The sequence below is a fragment of the Anas acuta genome, chromosome 24 (assembly GCF_963932015.1).
Source record: "Anas acuta chromosome 24, bAnaAcu1.1, whole genome shotgun sequence".
Taxonomy (NCBI): domain Eukaryota; kingdom Metazoa; phylum Chordata; class Aves; order Anseriformes; family Anatidae; genus Anas; species Anas acuta.
Genome location: NC_089002.1, coordinates 7,481,526 through 7,495,560, shown reverse-complemented (window position 1 = coordinate 7,495,560; position 14,035 = coordinate 7,481,526). Strand labels below are relative to the sequence as shown.

Genomic DNA, 14,035 nt, shown 5'->3' with positions numbered 1-14,035 from the left:
TTAAAAACTTTTTAAAAATTTTGCAAGATAGATGCTTAATCTAGTCTTACCTGAATCAGTGATTTCACTATGGTTCAGTGTACTCGTCATTACAAAAGGTGAATTAAAATCATCATCTGGGCATTTGTTAAAACCCTGCATAAATTTAAGAATAATTTCTTATGGGTAGATTTGTAAAGAGGAACTATAAAACAAATACAGCTGATGTGAAAATGGGATTTCCCATTAATAAAGCAACTACCTACTATTTTGAAAGCCCCAAGTATTAGTAACGGCTTTGGAACTCTACTTGCTTCGTAGTTCACAGTGGCTTTTCAAACTATTGGTCTGTAGAGCTATGTTATAGACTATACTGAGGCTAAAGAAGTGGATGCTTCTGATTACAGCTATGAACTTACTAGCTACAGCATGTTTGTTCCCAGCTGTATGGTAAAGGACTCGTTAAAGCAAAGTATTTTTTTCATATTTATTTTTGCTTTATTGCCAATAGTACTTCTAAAACACATCAGATTAAGCTTTAGCATAAACATTTGACTTTACAAGGTGTTTTGAAAGTCACAGAAATTTATCTTGTAAATACTGTAACTCATTTCCTGTCAGCATCATATCTGAATCTAAACATATTTAATAAGAAGCCTCAACTCGAAAAGGTATCTCGTAAAATTCACGTAACAGTGCACAGCAACAGTTCATTCTCAATGCGCACTTGGATCTGGTGGGGTCAATAATTCAAAGCAAGTAAAGGTATGAGCGGTGTATTTGCCACTGACAGTTCAGAATTAACCACATCAAACATGTACGTTTATTTGTCATCGGTGGTGCGGAGTTAAAACACATAGCAGATGCCGGAAAAGACGGTTCTTTACGTTTTTGACAGAAAACGAGTAAGAAAGCCCTCGAAATTAATTTGAAATCGTCAACGCCAGTTTCCGGTAAAGCTATCTCGGCGCAGACGCTTTCAGGCACACGGGGGCTGAGCGCTTGGCTGGGAGCTGCCCGGGAGCGCCGCTCCTCCGCCCCCCGCCCGCCCGCAGCCCCCAGAGCAGCGCCATTTACCTGACACAGCCCCGCGGCCCGAGCGCTGCTCTGGGGTTTGACCGCAGACACCTGACCGCTGCTCAGGCGCGGCGGCACGAACAGTTTAAATGGCTTTCCTTTCTCCATGGCCTCGGGGGAGAGGGCAGGGCTCGGAGCCGACGCCTCGTGACGGACGCCCCCCGCCACCTCAGCGGCTCCCCCTCAGCCGGCCGCCGACGGAGAGGACGCAAGGGCGGGAGGCGACGGCGCGCGCTCAAAGCGGGACGGGAGGTGGCGGGAGCGGCGCGCGCCGGGCTGCGCGGGGCGGGGCGGGGCGGGAACAGCGCTGAGGAAGGCGCGAGGCGCTTGTGGCGCTGCGTCGCGCGGCGTCGGCGCGTGCTACTGCAGGTCCCAGATCTCGCAGAGCAGCGAGGTCAGCCTGGGGTCCTTTGTCCGCCACGTCACCAGCACCTCCGCGTGGGTGTGGTTGAGGGTGCGCAGTTCCGTGAGGCGCCCGATGAGGCGGGCGAAGTGCTGGGGGTCCTCCGGGTGGTGGATCTTCGAGTACTTGTAGAGGATGCCCAGGAGCGGCTCCTGCAGCTCCTCGACGTGCCGCTTGTTCCTCAGGAGCGGGCGGTCTGCGGAGCACCGGGGCACAGCGCGGTTACCGGCACGCAGCGCGTAGAGGCGCCGCCGCGCCCGAGGGCCCGGCGGGGGGGGCGGGCGGCGGGACGTGGCTGCGAGGGCCGCCTGAGCTGGCGGCCTCAGCGCTTACCTGAGAAAAACACGGTTGTTGCTACAAGCAGGGCGTATTCGGTCTCAGTAACTTTCAGCTCCCCCATGCTTCTGTAGAAGTAAAACAGTGCGGTAATAAACTCCTCGGTTATACCTTGAAAATGAAATAAAATAATCAGAATGCTATTGCATGAAAGATAGGCACTGCTATTACGAATATTTGTTCTAACCTCCTAGAATTTCAGGATGTTCTGTTGCACAGCATAGTTAGCAGACTTAGTAGCAACAATTCTAATTACTGAAGTAGTAATTAAAAAGTTGTATTGCAGTTCTACCGTGGAGCTTCTGCTATAGCTCGGGACTAGGTACCCGCGAGAGCTGTGTTGGGCCCGGCTGGATCCTGGGAGCTGCGGGCAGCGCAGCGGGGCCTAGGAACGCGGCCTACAGTGCAACGGATTGCCAGGTATCTTAAGTCAGGCCTCCAGTACCTGTGGTAGTAGTGGACGTTGGACTCTCTTCGTTGTGTGATATTTCAATAGAATAAATGTTTTTATCAAGGTTTTGAACATGACAACACGTCGCGTGATCAGGAAGCCTTATATGACCTGGAACACGAGAGATAACAATTCACAGCCAAGCTTAGTATGACTAAATGTTCATCTACATCTGCTTTGTGGATAGACACCTAAAATATGCGGTATTTTTATCAGACCCATGTAGGAATAAAGAATTGGTCTTTTTTGCATCCAGCACTAAGTTCACTTGTTACATTCCTGTTGGTCAAAATCTTGTGTCAAACTTGACACAATAAATCATATGTCGTTAATATAGCTCATGTTATCCATCCACCCCAACATTTGTTGAAACACTCAGAATGTTTGTTTTTGTTTGGAACTAACGGGAGAGAAGCAGAGATACTTTTTTTTTATGCTCTGTGAAAAAAAATGCCTCTAGAAGGTATATATGCATTACTGACACTATTTTACAATACTGCTGTGCTACTGACACTATTTTGCAAGTACTGCTGTGCTTTAATAGGGAATTACTTTAGATTCACTGGATTTAAGTGAATGGAAGTTATTTCAAAATGGCCAAACCCCTTTTGGTGTTTGCAGAAAGTTTTAGTCCAACTTACTTTCACTTGTTGATGATTGGCACTCACTAATTCTTTGGTTATATATCTGGGCTGACCGCAAAAACATTGCCTCAACTGTTGACCCTTTTAGCAGTGCAATCTGATCTTCACTAGCTAAACTTTCAAATCCTGCAAAGAGAGAGACTTGTTAAGAATCTGTGCTGTGTCTGCTATTAAGCCCAAAAGATGGGCTGACACAAATTATTTATTAATTAGTGCATTTACTGAAAAGGAGGAGTCACAGTTAAAAGACATTTGTATGAAACACTAGCTAGTGCTCTTGCAATCTTGCTAGTTTGCATGTTAGAAAAAAAAGTGCTGTTGTCAGTGTACAGTGTATAGAGGAATCACAGGAAGGTACAAGTAACAATTTGAGGAATAAGCACAGCTTTATAAAAAATCTCTTTGTAACATCTGATCTATGTCATATGCCCTAATGCAATATGTTACATTGCTTAGTGACTGTGGATATTCCCTGTCTGATGATAGTTGATCTTTTTAAAATTATGTTCATCTTTTCATGAATTAGTTATCTGCACATGTAATTCAAGAATAAAGGATCTTCATTGGTTCTTTTCTTAATCTTGATCAGAGGAGAAATGTAACCTAAGAAAACAAACAAGTCATCCATTCTTTCAACCATGTTCTATAGTAGTGCTATAACTGATACTAAATAAATTCTATCAAATACTTGCTTTACATGTTGATTGAATTTTGTAAATGAGTTTTGCAACTTAAAGAGTAATAAGTTATCATCCCCCGTCAAAGTTATTTTGTGAACTTTACATTGAAATGCAGTGAATTTAATTGCAGGTTCTCTTGTTCTTGTATTATTGGAAAATATGTATAGGAGCACCTGGTTTGTCCCTTCTGTTCTGACTTTGCGTTTGAAGGAACATTATTTTATCTTTGATTCCAATAAATTGCAAACTGAATTGGATTTCAGGCAGTGTGTTAAAACAGTAACTCACTCAAGATAGCATTTTGAAGGCACAGTGCTATCAGAAAAATGGGTCCTATGTCAGGAAGGGAAAAGAAATCTAATAAGCTTTTGAAGAAAATGCTTCTAACTTTTCCTCATAATGAATAAAATCCTGACTGTTAGTGTTGGAAGATCAGTCAGTCAGTTAAATGAGAGTTTTCTTAAAGCCTGTATTTTTCTCAGATTCATGCCACCAGTATGGCTTCTAATGCATTTAAAAAATAAAATATAAATAAATAAATAAGTCAGGTGACTGTAACATTTCCCAAAGGGAGAAACTTACCTGGGAGTCTTTTTGTGAAATCCACTAACACTTGTACGTGGACAACTGCCGTCTCAGAGAGACGGAGAAAACTTTCCTCAGGACTTGCAGTTTCTTGCAGCTGCATGAAAGAGCATTTATATAGTTGATATAATCAAGATAAATTGCTTAGGAAAATGCTAACTCAGTAATGTGGGCTGATTGTTCTGTGTACGTACAAACTTTTTTGCTTCCTCAAGGGGAATCATATATTTTTGGTGTGCTGCTACAATGTGGTCAAGAAGTTGATGTTCCCCTGGAGTAAGTTCCATCCTCTCTAGAATCTGTTTAAAAAAATAATAATAATAAAAAAATAAAATGACAATGAGTTAAGGCAAACATAAATTATTAAAAATATATATATATTTTAGATGGAAATATATCCCACTTTTCCAGATCTTGTTGTAGATGATACATGCTTACTATTCAGTCTCTCATCTTCAAGTTTTATGTTGCAAACAAAACTGCTCTTTTGTTTGAAATTCTTCCTGAGTCGCTTTGACTTACACTGTACTTCAGTCAGCAAACCTGTGAGGCACAGAACTATGTATCAGTGCATATATTTTCAAACAGATTACAATTTGAAATCATTGCTGTTGTTATTGATAACACAAGGATGTCAGGAGCTGTCACCTGTAAGGAACTATGCTTCCTAAAGAACATGACAATGTACTGCTGATTTGGTCAGTTACTGTTTAATATCCACCAAAGGCCTGAGCGTTTGCTGTCTTATGCTCACGTCACAGAGCCATAAGCAAGATAACATGAGAATTTTTCACAAAAATTTTGTGCATTTTTTTTTTTAAATATTTTGTTTTTCGTTCCAAATACAAAAGCACATCTGATATGCTTATGGCTGTCCTGTAGAGGTGCAGGATATTTAGATTCTTTTTATTTTGTAATGTCTTTTAAAAGCAGTCCTCTTAAGTTCAGGAGATACTTCTGAGTACTGCTGGTTTCCGCAGATGATGATGCTACAGGTGCCAGACTCCAAAGTTAAGTTTTCCTACAGCAAAATAAAGCTTAGACCAATACCACTTAGAATTGTTGAATCGCTGAGGTTGGAAAAAAACTTTAAGATGATCAAGTCCAACAATCCGCCTAACATTTTAAGTCCACTAAAGCATACCCCTAAGCACCACATCCACACATCTCTTAAATACCTCCAGGGATGGTGACCCTGCCACCTCTCTGGGCAGCCTGTTCCAGTGCAGAACCATCCTTTCCATGAAGAAATGCTTCCTGACTTAAATCTAAACCTCCCCTGGAGCAACCTGAGGCCATTGCCTTGTGTTCTATCACTTAGCTCTACTGAGAATAAGGGATTGACTTTGGAAAAGATTTTATTGGTGATGAGTATTAAAACAGCCAGCATACAGGGAGCACTTACATTCCGCTAGCATTCCCACAGCTTTACACTTCTTTAAGCGACATTCCTGACACTTCCTCCGCATGTACATGTCCATTTCACAATGACCACCATTCTTACATCGATACACTGCGTTTTTGGTTATGCTGCGTCGAAAGAAGCCTACAGAAAAGAATCAGCTTATGAAGGAAACTAAGGAGTTCTATCTCATCATTTAAATAAAGGTTATTTTCTTTATAATGAAAGCAATACCTTCAATTAACGTGTAACATGACTTGTTCTTTCTGACTAGTATTGATCGCAGTTTTCCTTACCTGAGCCGGACAGCTCCCACATAGCATTAACAGTGAATTAATAGCTTACTAATGACTATTAAGAACAATAATTAGTGAATTATAAATAAAGGTCTCTAATAAAAGGTCATGAAAAAATCAGCAACTGCTTAAACAGGCACTATTCCAGTGAATACTTCATTGAAAAATTAGTTGTATGAAATGATTTTATTAAATATATACTGTGAAAATGTTTCTTTAAAAAAATGTTATAACAATGTGAACCTTAAGTAAACATGTTAGATAAAGATGATAAAGATAATAGTTAGATAAAGATTCCTTAGATAAATTATAATCCTCCATAGAAGTGTCGCCTTAAAAATTAATGAAATTTATTTGTTTAAATGACAGACGTGAAACATTACACTGTGCACTGCAGGGCAAGATACTATTAAATCTATGTGCCTCTTACCTTTACAACCTTCACAAGTAAGTGCGTTGTAGTGATACCCGGAGGCTTTATCACCGCAGACAACACAAAGCTCTTCCTGTCCCTTTAATCTCAAAGAAGAGTGGTTTAGTCTGGGCCTTTTAAGTCCTGGATACCCACTATCATCAAGGTGGGAAGTCATGAAAGGGGGCTTACTTAATTCGCAGTTACTGTACTGCCCATCGTTGTACTGGGAGTCCAGGGTGTATGTGCTGTACTGGGATTGGGACGGCTGTGACTGCAATACTGGAGAAGGAATTTGAACTGTTGAGTATTGGCAGTAAGGTGCAGTCTGAAAATCAGTGTCCTGCAGCTGATAATTGATGTGCTCTGGTAAAACATCTAGATAAAGAAAAAAATGAGAATGAAATAAAAGCCTAGGGAGTATCTTGACATCAGCAACTTTAAAGTTTTAAAATGTTTCACAGATTAAACATTTAAGCACAAATATTAGAGGAACATATTTTCCTAATGGCAGTCTGACATATTCTTTTAAGAGGTGCTACCTGTAACTACATCTAAGATTTAAGTTAAGTGCTTCTTAGTTTGTAAAGATACAATTCAAATGAAGAAATTCATGTGAATTCCCACAAACGTTCCTTTTACTGCACTGTTTTGTCATGATGTTAAAAGTTGGCTTTACTCACCATAATACTGTATGGGCTCAGAAAGACAATACCCATCAGGCACAGTGACAAATGTATTTGCCATGGTCTGCTCCCAGTTTCACTGTTTCATTCACTTTTCTATGTGCTGGACTTTTAAGAAAGAGACCTGGAAAAATGCAAACATATGAGAAACATCACATGACAAATAATTGCTGGGTAGGCTTAGCCACAGAACTAAAACCAGGAAGCTCCAGGATATGAAACCATTTGCAGATCATAAGAAAATTAGAGGTATGTGTAAAGTCACATAATATTTGCAGCGAGGTTGCTTACTGTCTTAATAGTAGGGATTTGGTATAGAACCTGTTCATAAATCTCCAAGGTAAGGTATATTTAGAACTTTTGCTTCCAACTTTACTTGAAACCAACAAAGTGTATTGTCTGCTAGAAGTTGCTTTTCTCTGTCCCGTCATCACTGCAGAAGCCTGAGCTCCTGGTTGGATGCTTTGACATTCACCATGACAAAGTGTACTAAGAGGTCACAGTGGCAGTTGGTGCAGAATAGCAATTTTGCTCTGAATTCAAAACTGTCTTGTTTTTCAGTAACTTCTCTTTATAGAAAGGTTCTAAAAATGTGTTTTAAAAAATCTTTTTTTTTTTTTTTTGAGGGGGGAGGTCTATATAGACACTAGTACAAACTGTGTTTGAGCTTATATAAGAGTAAAGGCAATCTCTGGTATTACTTTAGCAATCAAGTGATACTGGAGTTAAGGTACTGAACAGAAACTATTTCCCTTGCCCCCTTTTCCCTCTGTATGTGGGGAATGTGTTCAAGCATCATTGGTTAAAAGTATATTGTATCTGCTTCCCGCTATGGACTTTTCAAGGCACTTTGCCTATGAACTGTTCACAAGCTTTCCATGAGCAGATGGGAAGGACAATAAAGATGAAAAAGGCAAGTAAGTATTTGGAAGTGAGTAGGCAAATCAAATCCTTACATATGCACAAGGGCTCTCTACATCTGCCCCTTGCAGAATTTAACGCAAACTGTGTTTAAAGATCTTCCTTAGAAGACTCACATATTAGATTTTATGCAATACCTATACCTAGCTACAGCTGAGAAAATGAATATCATTTCAGGGAGTCTGAACTGAAGTTGTTTCCTTAAAAACATATGTCCCTTTCCCCAAAACCGGACATATCTTTGGAACTAAACACTTCGCTTTGTGCTGCCAGCAGAAGGTGAAAAGATACAGTGAGAATGGAATGCTTTTTTTTTTTTTTTTTTTTTGTTATCTCTGCTAGTAAATATTTGTTTGAAAGAGAAATGACTCACTGAATCATGAGGTCCTTATCAGTCAGATCCATTTGGCCTGGGCAAAGTCTGCATTTTTCTTCAGAAATGTGTGGAGAGATGTGTTTCTGGATTCCAGTGGTTCCTTTAAATAAAAGTAATAAAAGAATAGAAGCTACAGTAAAATGACACTGATCCAGTCTAACACAAATGTCACATGGGGAGTATGAAGGACATATTACCAAATGCAAGTTGTTCAGTTAATTAAGTACCCTAAATCTTGCAATCGAACTTTTGTTAGGCAAGGTTTCCTCAATTTAGGAGATTGACTGATAATGGATTTGAGGAGTTAGCCCTTCTTACTGATTTTTATGGCTAATAGTAGCAGCTGCAACCACGGAATTCCCAGCTTAGAATGAAATTTTGTAAATTGAAACTTAAACTAAGAGAATGTCATAGCAGTATTAATATTAAATCCAGTGGTTATTTGAGGAATGCTATACCATCTTGAAATGAGATGCAATGATCATAGTACCTATGTGTATAAATGTTAACTGTTCCATTTTCTGACATTTCAGAATTTAGTGTTAACAAGCTTGTTCTTCTGATATAAAATTGCACGGATCCTTTTAAAACAAAAGGTATAGAAAGCAAGATAGGACAGGAAAGCTTTGGTGATTTGTAGGATTGGCTGTCAAAACCACATGTTACACTTTCTGCCTTACTGAATTATTCTCTCTATTATTTGAGTCAGTCAGCAGTACGGAAGCCTCCTCCAAACTTCAGACATTGCTTAACTGTTGTGATTTTTATGTACTGATCTCTCAGAAGTTCAGTAGCCATCCCTAATCCCTAACACCTCACTAGAAATGAACCGTGACCTCAAGGACACTTTTTCAGCCCACATATGCGTTCAGTAACCCTTTGCCATGCAAGCAAGTAAATTCTCCATGCGCACACAGATGAGCTATGCACTGTGAAGTTGTGGAATGCTCGGCAGGATGTAGTATACGTGTAGTATACAGTTGTAATTTTCAAAACATAAAACTTGGACAAAATTGAAATCATATTAGGGGAAGAGCCTTGGGTGTTCTGGTCAATTACAGTCATGCCATTCCCAAACAAAAATATCTTATGTTTGTTTTTGTCTTTTATATTTACTCAAAATATAGCCATACTTTTTGTATATGTGTGCTTTAAAAAGGGAAAGAAAAAAAAATACGTCCCCAGGTATGATACAGAAAGGTCTTTAGCTTAAAATTTTGTGGAAAGGTGGGAATAACTGAAAACAAAAGAAGCTGCATTTTTAATAAGTTGTTTCATAGAATCACAAGTAGTAATACAGTTCTGAGTCCTCTATCAGACATACCGACTTGAAAATAAATTTCATCTGCATAAAGACGTTCTGTGCCCTGCTTTTCCTTCTTCACAATTACTTCCGAGTTGCTATATTTTAATTTGTGAAATCCAGATCATTTGAGGATTACTTTTTAATTATTATCATTTTAAAAGCCTTTACAAGCTGAGAGATTCTTTTTCCTTCTTCTGAAGACGTAACCTAGAGTATAAGTTGCTGAAGTATTTTTGAAAATGTTGCACTTTTACAGGTTTAGTTCTGACACTGATCAGTCTTCTCAACTGATAGTGTTCAATATAAACTGTAATGTGAATTGATTCAAAGGGTTAGTTATCTATCTAATACAGAAATTCATCAAGATTGTTAGTAGTCCTAACTGAAAAGTTAGACTACTAACAATCTTGATGATTTTTTTTTTTCTTTAATGGCTTCCATAAAGAAGCCTAACTGAAAGATTTTTGAAAGACTTTTCAGTTGGGCTTCTTTATGGAAGCCATTAAAGAAAAAAAAAAAAAAAAGTAAATTGATTAAAGTAGAACAGAATTTCAAAACAATTACTGTTTATTACTATTTATGGGGGAAAAAAGATGACTTTTATACTTTTTTTTTCTATAAAATACCATTACAAAGTAACTTTATCAACCTCTATTATCAAATTTATTAGGATGCAAAACATACTGCTTTTATAAGAGGCTCTGAGGAGCTCTTTAAGAGGTATGTATTGACAGTACTTTAACTGCTATCATAAATATTTTGACAGTTGAGTCATAGGGAAATTTCTTGTTTGCAGGGAATTTTAGGAACTCAAGCTGAAGGTCTACAATATTTATTTAACATGCTGTGTGGCATGTTAATGAACACGTAGTGTAACTAGGCAGTACGTTTCAATCTCTGTTGTAATCACAGTACTTTTTTGCTTCTGGAAAGCATCGCTTAATTTTCTATTTTTATTTTTTAATTTGTGAAATTTAAACATAAAACTGAAAAATAAAATTGAGCACAATCAGTGGCTACCATGTGCAATGCCAGGTGATAGATTCAATTTCACTCAAGCAATTCACTGATTACATCTGTAATTAAAGAGTGGTTTTGCAGGGAAAGTTCTAGGATCACTTGATTGATGCCATATGCAGCTAATACACATTATTAAAATTTCATCTGTTTCTCCCAGATTTAAAGTGCTACGACGCTCCCCAAAGCTTCTGTCTGAAGAAAATCCATTTTTCTTTCCATTAAATATGTTCCTTTCTTGTCATGAAATAACCTTCTGAATACGTTCTGTAATAGATATGGTTTATTTCACTAATTGACTATGTTTCAATTTTCTTGAATTTTTTTTTGAATTATTACCTCATGAACATTTGTTGCAAAGGTGTATTTTATATACATATATATTGCAAAGTAAGAGGTGAGAGATTTTTTTAAACCTATTGCTTTGCTAGTACTTTGGAGAAGGGAAACAACTGAATTAAAAAGTTACTGCATTCTGTATGTTAAATGAAATACTGCTGGAACAAGTTCTTGACAGCTAGGATACTTAATTTAAAAGTGCATGTTTTATAAATTAATTTAGTCAGTATTTTAAAAAGAAAATGAAAAATCCACAATGCCTGAAATATTTTTACCTGGCAAATTGATTCATGGCTATAGCAATAGTTTATAATCCCAGAGCATCATGAGAAGTAAATTAAATACTTACGGTAGTTCAAGAGCAAGTCCGTGTGGCTGTAGCAATGATCCTAGCTCTGAGTCCAGCTGGAGCAAACTGGGCCTTTTCCCTATTTATCAGTTTCTGTGCATACACTGGCTCCAGACGCTCTGCAGAGCAATGCTGCAGCTCTGAGACACGAACTTCCCACACAGCCTTTCCTGGGGTCGAAGCAAGGGCAGCTGCAAGACCACATAAATCAAATAATAACTGGGTCATCAGGGACAGGGGCCATGGGGACCTTCACGTCACTGTTTCCCAGAGTTCTCCCTGTCTGATTACAAAGTATTTTGCTTTCTTGGTAGAATTTAAAGTTCTCCCATTTTGATTGCCTAACGTTGACATGCCCGAGTGTTAATGGATGATGTTCATTGCTTTGGCAGGGAAAATATTGCAATAACATTATTTTGATATATCTACATGACATAGTAATTGAGTTAGGAAACAGTTGATTAAGTCAGTTATTTGAAACACAAAACACTCACCTTGTTCTACATTTTCTAGTTCTGACATACCTGTGCAGATGGATTCCTGCATGCCTCTATAACAGGCAATGACTTGTTAGCAAATGTTGTGGCCACTAATTTTGGAAAAATTAGTCCTTAAAAAAAAAAAAAAAAAGAAGTATTTCCATTATGAATAATTTCTAATCATTTAATCATTACAATTTGGGGTTGGGGTTTTCATCATGTCCTAGATGTAAGATGTGGTCTTTTGGTTAGGGTATGCACTTTTTTATCACACTGTCATTAAGCTTGCTGCCTAACACGATGCACAGCAGGTTGCAAATGTTTAGCTAATAAGACCAGGAGGAGGTCACCTTTCTTCTGTATAGGAGCAATTCTCAATTAACCCCAGAAAAAATGTTTTTGTTGTATACTTCACAATTTACATGGCAAAGAGAAAAAATAAGTCCTGTTGGTTTTCTTACTGCAGTCACTTACGATAGCCTTCTGGAGACAACAGGTTTTTATAGATCTGTGGCATAACACACAGCAAACTGGCATTACCATTCAAAGGGGAGCTGTGTTCATAGGCTCCCAAGAAGTGTATGTTACTTGTTTCTGTGTATTCTAGCACCATTTGGGAATCTGTGACTGAGTCTTTGGAGGTGGAATTGTTGAACGTGGCTTGCAAGAACAAAAAAGATTGACTCACAAATGCTATGTTGATCATCTTACAGTTGGGGTTTTTTTTGAGCTTTCAGAAGCTTTGTACTGATCACGTGTGGTAATGGGCTTGGAACACATAGATTATGAAGTAGGGACAAGGATAACAATCTTGCAAATGTAATTTGTCAGCATTTATCTTCCCAGTAAAAGCAAACTTACTCAGCAGCTAAGATGTCAAAAACAACAACAATAACAAACAAACCTACCTTTAATAGTAAAAATGAAGATCTTACAGTTGTTAAAATGGATATTTTTCATAGCATTTCTTTCACAAATGCCATTGGCTTTTTCATCCACCTTTTCAGCCTTCCCAGTGAAAGCTGAAAAACAAGCAAGGCTTTATCAAATGTTATCTTTAGCTTTTAGGTACTACTGAGTTTTAAAGTTTTTTGTTTGCTCGCTTGTTTTTATTTTGTGATAGAAGACAGTTTACTGGTAAGCTATTGAAATACACCAGTGCGATGTGGGTATTTAAAACCTATTGACTTCAAGAGACTTAAGTCTGGAAAACAGGTTTTTAGAAGGTATCTAATCCTGATTCTGCTCAGTGCTATAAAATCTAGTGGATTGGGAGTAAATTAAATTAAAAAAAATGTATATATATACAAGAACCTAAAACTTAGGTGGAGTAGAAATTAACTAGAGTACCACATTAAGTAATAGCACATAGCCATTTACTTCAACCCACATGCCATCTTTGTAACTGTGGTAATAAAACTATTTTGCACAGTCATGCAGTGATTCAGACCAGAGAACTAGTCCATCTTAAGTACATATATTTTAAATTATTTTAACAGATCAGTTCTATTTAAAGCTTGTAATGACCATAAAAATGGAAGATCTGAGAGCCCACTTGACCACATAAAGAACTGCTGCAAAGAAGAGAAAAATAAATGTGTTTTTTTTTTCCATGCTTTTAAAGAATACAGCAAGAAATAAAAAGCTTATTTAGGAGTAAGAAAGATCTAATTTAGGTTCTAGAGTTAACATTTATAGCAGCAAAAATAACACCAGTATAAGTTGCCTGTACAATCTTAATCACTGGAGACTTTAAAAAATCAAGTTGGGCTACATCACAAATTAAGAATTGTTCTCTCAGAGTTACTTTAATCTGTAAAGAGGAGAAAAGACTTTTGATATGTCTTCTAAGTCTCTGATCAGTAACGCGCCTAATGCCTTTTAAATAGGATACTTCAAACATGCTTTACTAGAGATGAGTAAAAAAATGTTACTTACAGATACAGACTGAAAATATTATCTGAACAAGCTCCTATCCTAAGTGGAAATCCAGAAGTGCCACTGAGGTGGAGTAAAAGGTGCACACATCATCAGTCTGGCCTGAGACCTTACGTTGCACTGCTTTTGGTGTCTCATTTCCTTCGCTAGTATAAGCTGTGAATTTATGCATAGCCTAATCTACACAGAATGTCTGCCTTAATGCAGTTAGGTCTAAGATTTTTTTGAGTGCTGAAACTGCAGATCCAAAGAAATCTTGCTTGCATCAGTGCCTGTTGAGAGATTTCATTTTCAGGACATGCAGAATTCTGTATTCATCAGGACCAGAGATTCTCAATCCCTGTAACTTGCTCGGTGTT

At 38.0% G+C, this 14,035-nt stretch overlaps 2 protein-coding genes across 4 annotated transcripts in view; both read right to left on the bottom strand.

Moving 5' to 3' along the window:
- SYCP1 (synaptonemal complex protein 1) overlaps positions 1 to 1,190 on the bottom strand; it is a 26,965-nt gene extending 25,775 nt beyond the window's left edge. The window contains exons 1-2 of the mRNA XM_068659807.1: positions 1,057 to 1,190; positions 51 to 135 (exon numbers count right to left, since the gene is read on the bottom strand). Of these exons, the coding sequence (XP_068515908.1) occupies positions 51 to 135; positions 1,057 to 1,164 (193 nt within the window). The 5' untranslated portion in view covers positions 1,165 to 1,190. The remainder of the gene's footprint in view (positions 1 to 50; positions 136 to 1,056) is intronic.
- LOC137843963 (bile acid receptor-like) lies at positions 453 to 14,035 on the bottom strand. Of its 3 annotated transcripts, XM_068659801.1 has the most exons (15): positions 13,677 to 14,034; positions 12,647 to 12,760; positions 11,784 to 11,869; positions 11,260 to 11,450; positions 8,246 to 8,348; positions 6,949 to 7,075; positions 6,284 to 6,643; positions 5,561 to 5,701; positions 4,559 to 4,698; positions 4,350 to 4,454; positions 4,153 to 4,252; positions 2,888 to 3,016; positions 2,241 to 2,357; positions 1,793 to 1,906; positions 453 to 1,655 (listed from the first exon to the last, which is right to left on the bottom strand). In XM_068659801.1, exons 6-15 carry the CDS (start codon positions 7,010 to 7,012, stop codon positions 1,417 to 1,419), a joined length of 1,509 nt encoding a protein of 502 aa, XP_068515902.1. In that variant the 5' UTR covers positions 7,013 to 7,075; positions 8,246 to 8,348; positions 11,260 to 11,450; positions 11,784 to 11,869; positions 12,647 to 12,760; positions 13,677 to 14,034; the 3' UTR covers positions 453 to 1,416. The 3 variants fall into 3 exon arrangements, with proteins under 3 accessions (XP_068515902.1, XP_068515905.1, XP_068515904.1); XM_068659804.1 differs by lacking the exon at positions 2,888 to 3,016 and having other exon boundaries at positions 13,677 to 14,035; XM_068659803.1 differs by lacking the exon at positions 11,784 to 11,869.